The sequence below is a fragment of the Mustela erminea genome, chromosome 9 (genome assembly GCF_009829155.1).
Source record: "Mustela erminea isolate mMusErm1 chromosome 9, mMusErm1.Pri, whole genome shotgun sequence".
Classification (NCBI taxonomy): domain Eukaryota; kingdom Metazoa; phylum Chordata; class Mammalia; order Carnivora; family Mustelidae; genus Mustela; species Mustela erminea.
The window spans coordinates 83,022,812-83,039,858 of NC_045622.1; the positions used below are offsets into that span (position 1 = coordinate 83,022,812).

Genomic DNA, 17,047 nt, shown 5'->3' on the forward strand with positions numbered 1-17,047 from the left:
CAGATTTCTAAGTGATTAACAAAACAGGTAAGTTCTCAGGGTTCTCTAAGTTCCTGGAGCTTACATTCTAGTGGTCAGAAGAGATATAACAGACAAGTCTGTTATATAAGTATGAATAAATATGAATAAATAATATAAGTGCCATAAGTGGAATAAAACAAGATATTGTGATAGAAACTAGCCAGCGTGGGGTAGGGTTTACTTAAACAATGGAGTCTGAGAAGGCTCCTCTGAGAGAAAATGTTTGAGTTGAGATGTGGAAAATGGGAGGGAGCCACCCATGTGAGCTTCTAGAGAAAGAACATTCTGGGCAAAGAGAATAAATAGAGAGGTTCTGAAGCAAGAATATGCTTCATTTGAGGAACAGAAAGACACTATTGTGCCAGGTATAAAGTGAGTGAGAAAGGTAGTAAGTGAAAAGGCTTAAGAAGGGCGCAGGGCCTGCCTGTAATTCTGTAAGGAAATAGGAAAGTTCTCCCTGAGCTCCATGCTAAAAAAGTTTTTTCTTTCACAAGGCAGCAAAGCTGAGGTGAGTGCTTCCAGAGTTTCTTTTCTATTTTGCTTATTTTTATTAACAGTAATCTTGCACAGAATCCAACTATCAAAAAGGTTCATTCTAGATCTGTGTTTACCTTCTCGCTTTATGGATATCCCTCCTTAAATCATCCCACTTTTCAAATAAGTAAAACTTCCAAACAAACAAATTTGAGAAATTCTGGGGAAATCTTCAAGTGACTCTGTAACTTAAGATGATTTAGGATTGAGTCATCAGAAGTGTCTCAGAGAACTAGTGAAAGCTAGCCCAGAAAAGAGAGAAACCAGTAGCCTGATGATGATGAACTTTGCATATTTTAAGGACTTTTAAGTAGAAGAGGAAGAGTATAAACAGAAACAAAGGAAACCACAGGACAGAGATGTTCTAAATAATTTCTATATTAGAATGGGCTGCCTCATCAAAAGGAATGAAATCTTGCCCTTTGCAACCACATGGATGGAACTAGATGGTATTATGTTGATCAAAATAAGTCAATCAGAGAAAGACAATTATCATGTGGTCTCTCTGATATGGGGAATTTGAGAGGCAGGGTGGGGGGTTTTGGGGGATAGGGAAGGAAAAAATGAAATAAGATGGGTTAAGAGGGAGACAAACCATAAGAGACTCTTGATCTCACAAAACAAACTGAGGGTTGCTGGGGGTGTGGGGTTATGGACATTGGGGAGGGTATGTACTATGGTGAGTGCTGTGAAATGTGTTAAGACTGATGATTTCCAGACCTGTACCCCTGGGGCAAATAATACATTATATGTTAAAAAGGAAAAAAAAAAAAAAAAAAAAAAAAGGCTGCTTGCGAAGTAGTGATCTCTCTGTTACGATGAGTATTCAACAAAAGATGGCATCAAAAGAGCCTGCCTGGAATGTGCAGAAGATTCCTGCCCTTTGTTTTGAGTGGACTCAAGAACTCCAGGACTCGAAGAAATCTAAAAATTAGAACAATGTGGATCTTTGCTCTCAAAGATGTTCTTTCTGTTTTTCTCACTTTCGGTTTACTTTTTTCCCATGGGCAGTCTAATAACTCAGAGGCCAGATGATACATTCTTCAGAAATTCTCTGGCCATTGAGTAATAGACCCATGTAGGCCAAATCATTTCTCTCTGAAAAAGGCCTTCTGGTGCATTTGTGAATGTCAAGACATGGGACCAGATGAATTACTCATCAAGATGAGGGGGTTTGTTTCCTAAAATAAAATTGACGTTCCTACAATAGAGGAGAGAAGCAGTCTTTTAAAATGGTTTGTAAAATAGCTTCAAATGACATGTAAATTAATTTTCACTGTTATCACAAGGGTAGTTGACTATATATGGTTTTAGAATTTGGAAACTTATTCAATCGTTCCTTCATTTATTCAGTATAGGATGATCAAAGTCATCTACCCTGGTCTTCACAGAACAAGCTGGACAAGGGGTTTTGCCCACAAGGAATTACAGGGGTGGGGGGAGAAGTACTGCTAAGAACAGTGCTCCATACAATCATTACCATGATTGATGTCAACGATGACGAATCATTCCACACATGAGTACAGGGCAAGTCAGGGCACTTCAGGTGGAGAGAAACAAACAAGGGGCTCAGAGGCCTGCAGTGGTGCACAAACAGAATATGCCATATTCAGTGGCCGCTTGTGGTTGCCGAGCTGGAGTTTAGTTTGCGTGTCAGGAAGAAAAAGTGTGGAGTGGAGGTAGGCCTGGGATGCAAATGAGGGTCCCTGACGGGCCTGGAGTCAGGTCAGAAGGGCTAGGGCCTACAGAGTAAATGTTTTTTCTATCTGCAGTAGGTAGCTACTGAAGAACTGTATAAAAAGGGTTATATTTTAGGAAGGCAATTGTCTGTAGATTGAACTTCAAGGTGAACTGGAAGGAGGAGAAAAGGAAAAGAGAGAACAATCTGGAAACCACTTCAGTGACCCAGGATGACGAATGTATTTTAACATGCATCTGGTTTGAAACTATATTAATTTAATTGTTCCTGGAGTTGATGTTAATGGAAACAAAACATGATAAATTCCTCAAATAATTTGCAATTCCAAAATTCTAGTCTTTTTTTTTTTTTTTTTAAAGATTTTATTTATTTATTTGACAGAGAGAGATCACAAGCAGGCAGAGAGACAGGCAGAGAGAGAGAGGAGGAAGCAGGCTCCCTGCTGAGTAGAGAGCCCGATGCGGTCCTCGATCTCAGGACCCTGAGATCATGACCTGAGCTAAAGGCAGTGGCTTAACCCACTGAGCCACCCAGGTGCCCCAACATTCTAGTCTTTTAAAAATAGTAGTATATAATAAAATTACTCCAAGTAGATCATTGTGATGGTTGAACATTGAAGCTCCAGCTCGATCTTTTTGCCAGAAAACTAATTAAATCCTAGCCCTTGGGGCACCTGTGTGGCTCAGTGGGTTCAAGCCTCTGCCTTCGGCTCAGGTCATGGTCTCAGGGTCCTGGGATGGAGCCCCGCATCGGGCTCTCTGCTCGATGGGGAGCCTACTTCCTCCTCTCTCTCTGCCTGCCTCTCTACCTACTTGTGATCTCTCCTTCTCTCTGTGTCAAATAAATAAATAAATAAATAAACTTTAATAAATAAATAAATAAATAAATGAATCCTAGCTCTTCACCTGACATCCATATCACAAATGTGGCACGAGTTCCCTGCATGGGCTCTGTGCTGTTACTGAGCTAATAAGCTAAGTTCAGAGAGGAACCAGGTAGTTTCTCTGGCCATGCTGATTACTTACAGAATTTCACTGGAAGCTTTTTCTGTTGTTAAAGCATTTTCTTGCATTTGCTTTTCCTTTGGTCCTATCATTTGCTTCTCTTCTCCAAAAATTGCTACAGGTCTATGCACAGCAAGCTTGGCTCCCGACACAATGTCACTTTGGACTTCTAAAACAAGAGCTGAGCAGAAATGCACAGATTGCAAAGACATATCAGTTATGATTGCAGAACACTAGGAATTGGAAAACTCATGTTAAAATAAGAATGGAGATAATTTTCAGCTATTTGGTCTAAGAGAACACTGATATTCTCTTTAATAAACTGGATTTCACTTAATTTTTGTAGATCGTTCCCCCCAAGATATTTGCAGTCAAAATTATTAAAATTGGGGTTAGCATCTAAAATATACAAAGAACTCATAAAATTCAATATCTAAAAACAATCTGATTAAAAAATGGGCAGAGGACCTGAACAGACATTCTTCCAGAGATGACATACAGATGGCCAACCTACACATGAAAACATGCTCAGTATCACTAAGCATCAGGGAAATGCAAATCAAATCAAATCAAAATCGTAGTGAGATATCACCTCACACCTGTCAGAATGTCTATTAACAAAATCAAACAACAACAAAAAAAGATGCTGAGGAAAGAGAGCCTTAGTGCACATTGATAATATACAACTGATGTGCCCACTACAGAAAACAATATGGAGGTTCCTCAAAAAATTGAAACTAGAACTACCATATGATCCAGCAATTCCCCTTCTAGGTATTCATCCAAAGAAAATGAAAACACTAATTTGAAAAAAACATAAGCACCCCTATGTCCATCATAGTGTTATTTATAATAGCCAAGACATGGAAACAATCTAAGTGTTCATCAATGAATGAATGGATAAAGAAGTGGTATATAGATAATGGGATATTATGCAGTCATAAAAAATGAAATCTTGCCATTTGTGTCAACATGGCGGTACCTCGAGGGTATTTTGAAAAGCAAAATAAGTCAGACAGTAAAAGACACATACTGTATTATTTCACGTACATTTCTCTTACATCTAAAAAACAAAACAAATAAAACAAAAGTGAAACAGACTCATAGATACAGAGAACAAGCTGATAATTGTCAGAAGGATAGAGGGATGAATGAAATAGATGAAGGAGAGTAAGAGGTATAATCTTCCAGTTATAAAAATGACCAGACATGGGGATGCAATATATGGCATAGAGAATATAGTCAATAATATTAAAACAACTTTGTATGGTGACAAATGGTAACTAGATTTATGGCACTGACCATTTCATAGTGTATATACGTATCAGATCACTATGTTATATACCTGAAACAAATAGAGCAACATAGGTAATTACCCTTTAATTTTAAAAATGCCTAAAAGAAAAAAAAAGGTACTAAAGGATACGTCTTTCCAAAAAATGTTAGTTATTGTAAATTCTAACCATTCAAATGGGTATATTATTTAGATATATGTCTCTAGATCATTCTCCAGGATCCCAGATTCCTCACTGAAGTCCCTAATGCCTTGAAAGACACATGCCAAACTTACTGTACAGCATTCAATATATGTAATAGAGAAAAGTTTTAAATTATATTAATGATTTTTCCCTTTTGATTTTCTATGTATAGGGTCTTTGTGCTTCCTGGGTCAGGCCTAAGGGAAGGAGGAAGACCACGAGCTGATGAGAAAGGTTACAAAGGAAAGGAAAAGTATGAAGATAGTTATGACACGCAAGCACAGCCTGTTACCATAAGACAAGGGCTGTGTAAATCAGGATGACACTATCATGACTTAGGATTCTTCTAAATTCTGTGAGCTCCCATTTAGCATATCAAAGCTTTAACCTCAAGGTTGACTTGGGGAAAACCCACCCTTTCTGAGCCTGAGGGAGACAGAAGCTAGAGGAAGGCGGAAAAGCAGTGCTGGATGTCATGATTCCCCCTACAGGCTTCCCTTCAGGCATCTAAGCTACACCAAGGAAACATGGAGGACACTGTCCATTATTCAGAACCCTGTGACAAGTCATCTCTTCAGTTGCCCTCACTACTCCAACCTGAGGCACAGCCCTGTCAGCCTGCATCTGGTTTCTGAGGCATGCAGCCCTGACCCAAGACTTGCTGAGAGTCATGCTAGGGAGCTTTCCAGAAGTGGTTGTCAAGGAGGGGTGCAGGGGAACTGTAGTAAGAACAGAGATGAACACTCAGCCATAGCCAGGCTTCAGGGGGGCCAAAGGGAGAAGAGTAGAGTCTGAGTCAGGCAGGAAGCATCACCCGCCCAAAACACTGCCTGGGCGAAAAGAATGGAACACAGTCACCCAGCCATGGACATCAGTTACCAAGACTCAGAAAGCAAGAGACTCCCTTCCATCTGAGAGAGGAACTAAAGAGAGACTCTGGGGACTGGGGAATCTGAAATATTTCCCTAAAGGGACTATTTAAATTAATGGATGAGACAAAATTTAAACCTGACTGGAAATTTTGTTTTTCTTAACAAAAAACAAAGAATTCCTGGTTTGTTAAAGACAAAATAAATTACATTTTCTTTACACATCCAAAGTGTAGTGTGAATTAAAATATGCAATCCTGTTAAATATATAATTTTGTCTAAAGAGCTAAACAGCAGGATATAGGAGTGAAATACAACCTATTTAAACAAATTTAATTTTTAAAAAAGCAGGATCAAGCATTAATCTTGGCCACATATATTATGGTAAATAATTCTAATGCTTACCCTCTATCTTACGTATACTGCAGAAAGTTTGGATTTTAGAAATATCTGATGCTAAGTTCCTCAGGAAGATTTGCTTCTTTTGCTGAGTAGTGGACACATCAGGATTGATCCAGTGTTCTCCACATGAAGCATATACCTAGCAAAGAAGTGAATCTCTGATCCCGTGTACAACCGTTCATAGCAGTGTTATCAGTAATCACCAAACCCAGCCAAAAGTACAAACAAAATGTCCTATAATACGCAAAGGGCTAAACAAACCATGATGCTATGGACTAATAGTGATAAAAAGGGAAAACTGTTGGTGAATGTAACAACTTTGAAGGATCTCAAGGGTTTTCTATCAAAAAAATTAAAAAGAGTATTTCTCTATACTATCTTTGCAACTTCCTGTGAATCTAAAATTTTTCCAAATTAAAGTTTTATGAAATAATTTTTTGAAGGAAGGAAAGAAAGAAAGGACAGGAGGGAGCGGGGAAGGGAGGTAGGTAGATATTAGGGCTCTGTAAACTATGGCTGAGGCCCAGATCTGGCCTGCTGCCTGTCTGTGTAAATAGAGTTACAGTTATGCCCACTCATTTCCACGCTGTCTGTCACTGCTTTTGTGCTTCACAATGGCAGGAGCTGATGTTTCATTAGAGATCATATGGTCTGTAAATATTTACTAACTGATCTTTTGCAGAAGAAGTTGGACACAACCACTGGTATAAATGAACTTGTAATATATTAATGTGGCTATTTCTAGACATTGAGATGATAGATGATAGCTGTTCTTCATGCTGCTTATATTTATTTCTTCAATGAATTCGTACTTCTTCGAAGTAAGAAAAAAACAGAGGGAGGTATTGAGAACACTCAGTAGGAAGAAAAATGCCACTCGGTGCTCTTCCGTGGCCCCACAATGGTGCTTATACACACCGCTGTATGACGACTTGGGAAAAACTTTCTCAAAAATTTCTTCTGTTTGAACAACAGGCTTCCTTTTTTCCTCTGGACACACATGTAACTGTTGATGTTTCTCTCTCTGCGTCGGCTGCCCAGAACAGTGACAGGTTTGTTTCGAGCAAATGCATGGAATCTGGTAACAGTCACTCCTGGCTCCATCCGTTCACTCATACTCCCTTCGCCCTGGTGGCCCCATCTACTTATCCTTCCATGAAATTTATCCTTCTGTATCTTAGGTCTAAATGCAATCTACCTTGAATTCTTTCTGAAATAACACAGTGAGCTAACACACCAGCAAAAGCAAAGAAAAAAAATTAAATACCAACAAACTAAAACCTTGGCAGTGACAGTGTTAGAATTCAAGAGATCTCCCCAGGTTCCAAGAACACAGACTTTCCCCTCTGCCATGCTGCTTCTGCTATTAGTCGTCAGTACTATGGTTTAAGACTCGCTCAAGGGGTCTTTACATTCAGGGCCTGAACTGAGTACTGCTACTATGGGGTGAGCTCGGTTCTCTGTCCAAAGAATTTCAGGCATCGGTCAGGCAAGTTTTCTTTTTGAGCTGATATCTCAAATTCCATAAATGGGAGAAAAGGCTGACTGCTCAAGTCCTTCTTCTCAGTCATCTCCAGCCACCCAGGTAGGTTGTGCGAAACACTAGATGTAATTTTTTTCTGGAAGAGTGAAATTATCATTTAGTAAGGACACTAAGCAACTACACTTCGAAAGCCTCAAAAAGAAGAGAGAATCTGCCTTTCAGAGTGGGAGACAGAAATCAGAAGTGGGTAATAATCCGGTCTTGTCTAGCTTCCACCCTCATTTCTAAAGTGGGGATCATGACAGCACCCATCCCACAGGGTCGTCCTGATCCTTAAATGAATTTATTCTGAGAAAGCCCTGAAAATCATGCCTGACAGCAGCTCTCAACCCTGAGCTGTTGGCATGCGTTTTTGAGGGCTGCTGAGTAAGGCTAACTCAGAGAAAATAAGGGGAGAAGCAGTTAGTGTTGGGAAGTCCTGTCTGTTAAAACATTTGTCTTTTAGTTGTATGTATGGCTCATATTTCCAGTTTCACATTCATGTCTTTACCAGTTCATCCCTTTGAAGGTCTTTTAAGGCAAAGATTTCTTTTCCTTTTTCATTGAACAATCTCCGAGCTGCAGAAGGTAAATTTAAAATTTCAGTGCACCTGTAGTAAGAGACACAAAAATTGAGCTTGTAGATAGAAGGCTTCTGGCAGAGAGGAGAGAAAATGTGAGAAATCAAGGGTCTGGACCATCAGTGCCCACTCCTGCTGCAGACTGGTGAGACCACCCAGAGGTGGGCCCTGGAGCCCATCAGACCCCTCTGGAGACTCATTCCCCCCCCATCCAAGCTGTGGGACTTGGGCAAATTAACCTCTCTAAGCCTCAATATCTTATCTTCTAGGGTTTTAGTGAGGATTGAAGGTTGATTTTGAAAAGTGCTTATCACAGTGCCAGGCATGATCAACAAATAAGTAGGCATATCCTGATTGAGTTTTCCTTCTTCAATATGCTGCACACTTTCTAATTGTGTGCCTTTGTTCATGCTCTTCCTTCTACCTAAAACACTTTCTTTGGCTTTTTTTTTGTGGAAGTTCTACTCTCCCCAGAGTCATATCCATCACCAAGCAGTTTCTCATCTCCCTCCACTAGAAGTGATCTCCACAGCCTTTTAATTCCCTTTCAAACAGTAACTTTTACCCTGGCGAACCAGTCAACAGTGATTTCCACACCCCAGACCCCAAACAAGCATTTGGCCTGCCCTGTAGATATCAAAATGAATGATACTGTTTTCTTGTTCCCTGAGGGGCTCCCTCTCTTGTAAGGGGAGAGACAGGTCAACAACTGAAGTATAATATGCAGGAGTGGGTCGTGTCATAGGCACCCAGCCAAGGAGCTGTGAGAACACAGGAAAAACAAAACGACTGATTCTCCAGGGAACACCTATGGAAGGAAGTAACATTTGGGTTGGGCCTTTTCAAATGAATAAAAGTTGATCAAGAAGGATTAGGACCTAGAGGCGTTTTATATAGCTGGATCTGAGTGTATGGATGAGAGCAGGAGCCAGATGAAGCTGGAAAAGAAGACAGGAACCCATGGAAAGCACTTAAGATACCAGGCTAAGAAATAGACCTCTAGCCCATAAACAGCAGGAAGTCATTGAAGGTAGAAGAGTAGAGGTGTGGTTTTATCAGATCTGCTCTGTAGAAAGTTAGCTGTAGGACAGGTGGAAGGTACACTGAAGTAGGAGAGGCTGGAAGTTACACAGCCGGTTCAGGAGAGTAGTAAGGAGGCCAAATTGCAAGGGAAGAGGAAGGATGGGTAAAGGAATGTGATGGGGCTGTTGAGAAGACTGTTGAGATGATCCCACCTTTGGAACAAAGAAAATAAAGGATTCTTGCTAAATATATTTTACATTAGAATATACTGTCTATAGTAAGTGAATTAGAAGTGAATTTATGCTGATCAGGAAGGCTAAACTATATGAAGACTGTTTCTCAATTTTATTTCCTTAGATGGGATAAAGCAATTGAGCAGATAATTAGGCTCTCCATTTCTCTGAGAGGTCTTAGAAAGAAATAAGTCAATGAGACCTAAGTCTCTGCCTCTTGTGTCATAGCTCTGGAAGTTGGTGGACCACAGGAGTTCGTAGGGAGGGAATGGAAAGGAACTGTAAGAAGACTGAGCCCCCAGCCACAAGATGTGCCTGATTCTCTTTCTTTGCTGTCCAAAGACCCAAACTGATTCTTTCTACTTTCCCAAAATGGATATCTTTGTGGGTCCAGGCAGTTATAGCATGACCTAAGAAGAGTTACCATTATCATATCTGCTCCTACTCACATTTTCCTGGAGAACATTTGGACTATGGGAATATCCTGTTTTAGGGCAACGAGTGGGAGAATAGAAGGAATGGGTGGTTGGTAAATCTCCCTTCCTTTTTTGAAACCCTGGTTTTAATAGTGCTGAATTTAATTGGCCCATAGAGGTGGTTTAGAGAGGATTGGGATAAGCCTTTTCCTCTCTATTTAATTCCTCCAACTTGATCACATGCCAGTCAACATAAATGGAGAGAGAAGAAAAGAACTGGCCGTTAAGTGCCTGAGGAGGCATGTGGATGTGGAGTCAGATTGCCTGGGTTCATATTCTAGATCTCCTGCTCTGGTTGTGTAAACTTGAAAAAGTCCCTTAACTTCTCTCAGCCTCATTTGCCCCATCAATAAAAAGACATAGTAGCACTTATCTCACAGTGATATTTTATAGATTAAATGAATGGATATCTGTAAAGTGCCTGGAACATAACCAGTCAGCAGCACTTTATCAAAATGGATCAAGCACTATGAGCATTTCATAGCTACTCTCACTTAATTCTCACATCATTTCTTTTTTTTTTTTTTTAAAGATTTTATTTATTTATTTGGCAGACAGAGATCACAAGTAGGCAGAGAAGCAGGCAGAGAGAGAGGAAAAGAAGCAGGCTCCCCGCTGAGCAGAGAGTCCCATGAGGGGCTCGATCCCAGGACCCCAGGATCATGACCTAAGCCAAAGGCAGAGGCTTTAACCCACTGAGCCACCCAGGCACCCCGACTCTCTCTCACATCATTTCTAAGAGGCCCATTTTACTGATGAGGAAGCGGAGCCGAGGTTAATTTCTTTGCCCAAGATTGCATACTAACAAGGAGGAGAGCTGAAATTCAAACCTAAATCTGAGTCCTTCACGCACTAGAGGGTCCCCCCAAGAGGCCACCATCATAGAATCATGAGATAGTTGATCTACATAGCAAGGAGACTGAGGCTAAGGTGCTGAACAAATGGTCCGGGATTTCTCCACCACATGGAGGCAAAGGTCCTATGAATAAGGTCCTCTGACTTGCACACCAGGAGTTAGGACTGGCAACCACTCCGATTTACAGGGAGTCCAGAAAAGTCCAGTCTTATCTCGTGCTCTGTCAGGACGAGAGTGGAGGCGGAGTGGCAAGTGGAGCTGGTACCTTGGGTGCTGTATTTCAATACAGCCCAGGATCCCCTGGGACAAAAGCGCAGGGGTGGAAGGGAGCAAGTCTGTCTCCCAGGTCTGCAGATAGCTACAGTTTCGTAAGAGTGGGGACTTCCTTCTCCCGATCATTAGCAAGAAGACCCACCTCAGGAGCCCCAGTACAGCCTTCCAGTTATTTCAATATTGTGGCAAAATGTACCAAAGCTATGGATACATGCTTTCCTCTTTTCTTTATCTTCTTGCATTGTATCTTTGTCTTTTCAGGTCTCTCTCATTTTCTCTCTTCTCTGTGTGGACTTCCCTAACAGCTGCCCCTCGCCAGGTTCCTCCTCCTTCCTGGTCATCTATAACATGATCCCTTGATTATTTTCACTTCTGTACAATTAAATACTGCCGTCTGAGGCTTTCTGACAGTTTCCCTAAGCACAATGACTTCCCAACAATTTAGGAGTTTCCTAAGAGCAGGGGATGTCTTGCCCCCCTCCCTTTCAATCTCCAGTAGAATATCTGACACCCGTTGATGCAAAACAGATATTGAAAAGAATTAAATTCTTTGGTGCTCTCTTCTTACCTCTTCATCCAATCCTGCTTTACAAAGAGGAAAATGGAACTCAGAGAAGGGGAGCACTTTGCTGAAGTTTTCCAGTTAGTTAATGGCAAACCTGGGTTTAAAATCAATCCCTTTGACCATTAATACAGTGGTATTTCCAATACCATGCTGCCTAAAACTTAAAATATCAACTAAAAGTTTCATATTTATTGTTGAAAAATAGTGCTTATTGTACTACTAGATCTTCTTTTGGCTTTGGAGGTGGAAGAACCACCACCAAAAAAAAGATAATCTAAACTGTCTGGAGCTAGTTATTAAATTAAAATTAGCATAATTTCCTTATATTATGTAAGATTGCCCCCTGTATTCAATAAGACATATTTTGCCAAAACATTTATACCTGGTGGTCTACCTTTAAACAGTTATCAAATTCTATGGGAATAATTCTTGTTTTGGTAGGAAAATATTGATCAAAAGAAAATTACAACATATTTCACAAATATGATATAGGTTGATGACATTTAAAAATTGGTTTAAAGTAGATAAGTACTGATTTCAATTCAAACAGATGTAAACCAAAGAAAAGTGCTATACAATTGTGATTTTTTTTTAATGGGAATAATTTATATTTACAGAGTTGGTATTTCAGAAGCTAAGGGAAATTGCCAGCCTTTGACATTTGGGGCAAAAATTTATTAATTAGCACTGGTATCATAAATTCACACAGCTTATATATTTCACAGATTAAAAACTCCAAAATCATTGTATTAACAACATTTTTCTTATGCAGATACATATGTATTTTGTATTGTGTGTTATATATAATTATATATATAGAGAGAGAGTTATATGAGTAATATATATATAATTATTCAGGCACTATAATGGAAAACATCTTTGCATTTAAGATACTAAGTATTTACCTCTCCAAAAGTTGGTGAAATTCAGTCTGGGTTGTTTCTGTTTCAAAATAGTTAGTAATGTGGTTTTTCACGTTCTTTTCCCTTTTAACGTCAACATTTCTGAAACAAATGGTCCAAGATTTGACTGATATGTCAGTATATGTTATCAATTAGCTTTTATCTTTACATACACGAAAGAATCACAAGGTTTTAACTTATTATTATTTGTCCTAAAATAAAATGTCTCCTTAAAAAAAAAAAAAAAAGAGGATTTCAGGGGTGTCTGGGTGGGTCAGTCTGTTAACTGTCTGACTCTTGATTTTGGCTGAGGTGGTGACGTCAGGGTCCTGAGAACCCTGGTAGGTCTCCATACTCAACGCAGAGTGTGCTTGGGATTCTTTCTCTCCTTTTCCCTCTGCCCCTCTGCCCACTCTCTTCTCTCTCTCTAAAAATAAATGAATAAATAAAATTTTTTAAAAATAAACATTTAAAAAAGGACTTCCTTCAAAAACTATTGCAATTAAATTGTGTCTATAAACATTTATACTATGAACAATTTATATAAGAAAATGAATTTTCAGTATTTTAATCCTCTTTGAAAAATGCTGAACATTCTGAGGTGTGGATTTATCAGTTTTAAAGAAATTGCAGAGATTACATTCATTTTGCCTGTGTTTTTTTATATATTGTTCATATTCATATGTTTATTCACATATTATTTAGGTTATTAATCCAAACCTAAAAATTTTTAAACAGTAAAGTGATTAATAATGGTCATAGAGGGGTGCTTGGGTGGCTAGTCATTAAGCACCTGCCTTGGGCTCAGGTCATGATCCCAGAGTCCTGGGATCGAGCCCCACATCGGGCTCCCTGCTTAGCGGGAAGCCTGCTTCTCCCTCTCCGACTCCCCTTATTTGTGTTCCCTCTCTTGTTGTCTCTCTCTGTCAAATAAATAAATAAAATCTTTAAAAAAATAATAGTCATACAAATAAGAGACTCAATTTCACAAAACAAACTGAGGGTTGCGGTGGGGAAGGGGGTAGGGACAGGGTGGTTGGGTTATGGACATTGGGGAAGGTATGTGCTATGGTGAATGCTGTGAAGTGTATAAACCTGGTGATTCACACACCTGTACCCCTGGGGCTAATAATACATTGTATGTTAATAAAAAAATTTTAAAAAATAATGATCATAGAAAAAATGCTTAATTGGAATATGTATCTGCTCAAATTTTTAAGTTAGAAAATTATCTGGTGTATTTTTAGAATCTCTGTATTTTATTGAATAAAAAAAAGGTCAAATATAGTTATTCACTCACAAAAAATGGTAATCAAGTGTAGTGAATAAATAAATAAATTCAATAAGCACTAATTTAGGGCCTATTGTGGGCCCTATATCCGGTGGTAAATAAAATGGCTTAGTGCCTTGATTAACGAGGACACACATTTTGTCTGTTTCCATGACCAGACCATAGCAGAAAGCACATATATGGATGAATAACACATCACTGCTGTTCTGTCTCATGGGCAGAAACATAAACAGATAATCACAACACAGAGTGGTAGGAGTTTTGCTGGTGAAAAACCCACATGATCAGAGCAATGGGGAACATAGAAGCTACAGCTTATTCAGGGGTGAGTAGTGTCATCATCAAGAAATGAAGTACGAACTCATTCTCAGAACACCTCTATTATTTTAAGGCAGATGGAAGGTATTGATGAGTGGCAGGGGTTCAGGAGTGGGAATTGGAGAGAGTGTTTGATAAGAGATAGAACTAGAAAAATAAACAGGAACAGCTCACAAAGGGCCTTAAAAGCTATAGTTAGGTGCTTAAGAGAGTCTAGGGATCATAACTTAGTAATAACTTACTCGTTAAAATTATGTAAAAATATAAACTTTATCACATAGCTACATATTGAGACTTTCCTCTTACAATTCCTTAAAATGTCACTTATAAAATTCTCCTTGTTTAACCTGATATTCTGAGAGATGAAATTCACCTGGAAATCACAATGGTTTTAATTTATTTGAATTTGAGAGCCGCTGTTCAAGGCTAAGTGATCTTGTTACTCACCAAGAGTAATGATCGGCTAAATCACAAACAAATGATATCTGATCTCCCTTTGGCTTTGTAGATAGAGGAACTAGCAACAACAAATTTCCCTTAAAACTGTCTAGAATGAATCATTATGCAACTAAAGGACAGCATGCAACCAGGGCAAGATTTGGTTAAAATGGATCTGTACTTCATCATTCTAGCTTGATTTTGCTTGTAAAGACACGAAATAGCCCAGCTATCTTTCTTCTTACAAACAAGTTTCAAGTTAATACAAGTAATGTACTCCTTCCTGTCATTAGCATTTATTTCTTCTGAAAGAGAAAATATTTAGCTTGGCTATATGAAAAGTAGCACAGCAGGACTTCTACTTTGCACAACTCTGGGATGCTGTTTGTATAGAACATAATGTGAAAAGTGTCCTCTGGAACTGGGAAATGCAGCTGCCCTGTAATGTTAGCCAAAACTCTTCCCATTTGAACCTTCTGTTAACCAGTATTTACATACAGCTCTGGGCCAAACAATGCTATTGATTCTGTAGAAAATTTTCTGAAATGACCAAGAAAAATTAATGTATCTTTAGAAGAGTTTAATGTCAAGTATATGCCAGCGTACTTTAATTTGGGGGGGATAATTAATTCATGTAGTGAACAAAGTGAATACTTAATTAATTAGGGCAAACCATTCCATGATCAGAGGGTTTCACATACTTTCTGGTGGAACTGTTGTCCAAATTAACAAATCTCTCAAATTATGTTTGGATTACCTGATTGAACTATGCATTTTAAAACATTAATGGGGGGTGCCTGGGTGGCTCAGTTAAAGCCTCTGCCTTCAGCTCAGGTCATGATCCTAGTGTCCTGGGATCGAGCCCCGCATCGGGCTCTCTGCTCAGCGGGGAGCCTGCTTCCCCCTCTCTCTGCCTGTCTCTCTGCCTATTTGTGATCTCTCTCTCTCTCTGTCAAATAAATAAATAAATAAAACATTAATGGGAAAAGATAAAATCTGTATATAATTTTGAGCCCCAGTGAAAGATATAGTGTGAAAAAATAAATGGAGGAAGGGACAAAATTATTTATTAACTTTGGATGTTAAAAAATCATATATGCTACTTTAAGGGCATCACCCTCACATTTTACATTCAGCAGAACGAGCTAATTATGAAATGTATGCGTCAAAGATTTCAATTTCAGGCTTGACTTTACTTTCAAGATTAATATTTTACTTTATCATCTTTACAGGCAGTTCAGTGGACAGCCGATCTGAATGTTACTCATTGTTCAGCGATGTATGAAGTATATTTAATCAATGTGAAGAAAGTAATATTAAACGATTATCAGCAGCCTCAAATATTCTAAACATCTCAAAAGAAAGGTCAGGAGGTAACATTAACATCACTGCTAATAATATGAGAAACAATGTATTTAACTCATTCTTTACATTACAGCTTTGCACTGGTCTGCAATTTCTTTTGTCATAAATTGTAATGAAAATACAGCAAGTGATTTTTCTCCAATATTGGAAAAATTCTGGCTGCATGGGAAGATTTTATGCCAACTTATAACATAAGCTAAAGAGCAGATTGATGTTTTTCTAGAATGATAAGCTTTTAAAATGTTATTCTAAGGCAGAGAAATAAATTACATGAAGTTATATTTTGAGAACTATATTCACTTGTTAAATATCCCAAAGATCTGAATGTAAATAATAATGTACAATAATAATTTAAATAAGGAATTATATAATCTGTAAGAAGCAATTTATGAATTCAGTTATTTTGAAACACATTAATAAAACTTAAACAAAATGCTAATTCAAAATAGACGTTGATCCCAGAACTTTTTTATATCTGAATTACCCATTTCTAACTCATTATTTTCTCCTGTGCTTAGCTTCAACCAGAAGAGTTAAAATTAAGTTCCTGACAAGTTTTAATTAAATCTCAGTTTGTATTTTTATCTCCCAATATCAACATGGGAGCCCTTTAATTAATTAATTTGTATATTTATTTATTTTAAAGATTTATTTATTTATTTAAGAGAGAGAGTGAATAGAGGGAGGGGCAAAGGGAGAGGAAGAGAGAGAGAATCTCAAGCAGATTCCCCAGTGAACGTGGAGATTGAGGCAGTGCTTGATCCTAGGACCCTACATCCCTGAGATCATAACTTCAACCAAAATTAAGAGTTGCTTAACCAATCAATGGAGCCACCCAGGCACCTTGGGATCCCTTTTTAAAAATAAACACAGAATTCTCCCAGAAACACGTCCATAGAGAAGACAAAAATTTGTATAAATTAGAAATGAGAAGTATGAGCAAAATGTTCTTACTGTATTTTCCATCCAGGTGAGATGTCTGGGCCAATTATAACAAAGGCTCTGTTTTTATTCTTGTCTCCATTCCGTAGAACTCTGAGCCTCACAGGGACACACAGCTCTGGGGTCTTACAGATAGATTTCTTCATGGGAGGACTGTTTGGAATAAGCAGTCCTTCTATTGGCCAATCAAACTCCTTCAGAAAGAAATGACAAGAATGTGATGATAAGTAAGAACAGTCATTTCTAGATATAAAA

The 17,047-nt window shown here is 38.6% G+C and overlaps 1 protein-coding gene across 1 annotated transcript in view; it reads right to left on the reverse strand.

The window, feature by feature from the left end:
- The window catches only part of DCDC1 (doublecortin domain containing 1), a 452,779-nt gene that overhangs the window by 62,538 nt on the left and 373,194 nt on the right, over nucleotides 1-17,047 (reverse strand). Inside the window, 5 exon segments of the mRNA XM_032359359.1 lie at nucleotides 3,280-3,439; nucleotides 6,011-6,146; nucleotides 8,041-8,140; nucleotides 12,442-12,540; nucleotides 16,805-16,986. Coding sequence (XP_032215250.1) covers nucleotides 3,280-3,439; nucleotides 6,011-6,146; nucleotides 8,041-8,140; nucleotides 12,442-12,540; nucleotides 16,805-16,986 — 677 coding nt within the window.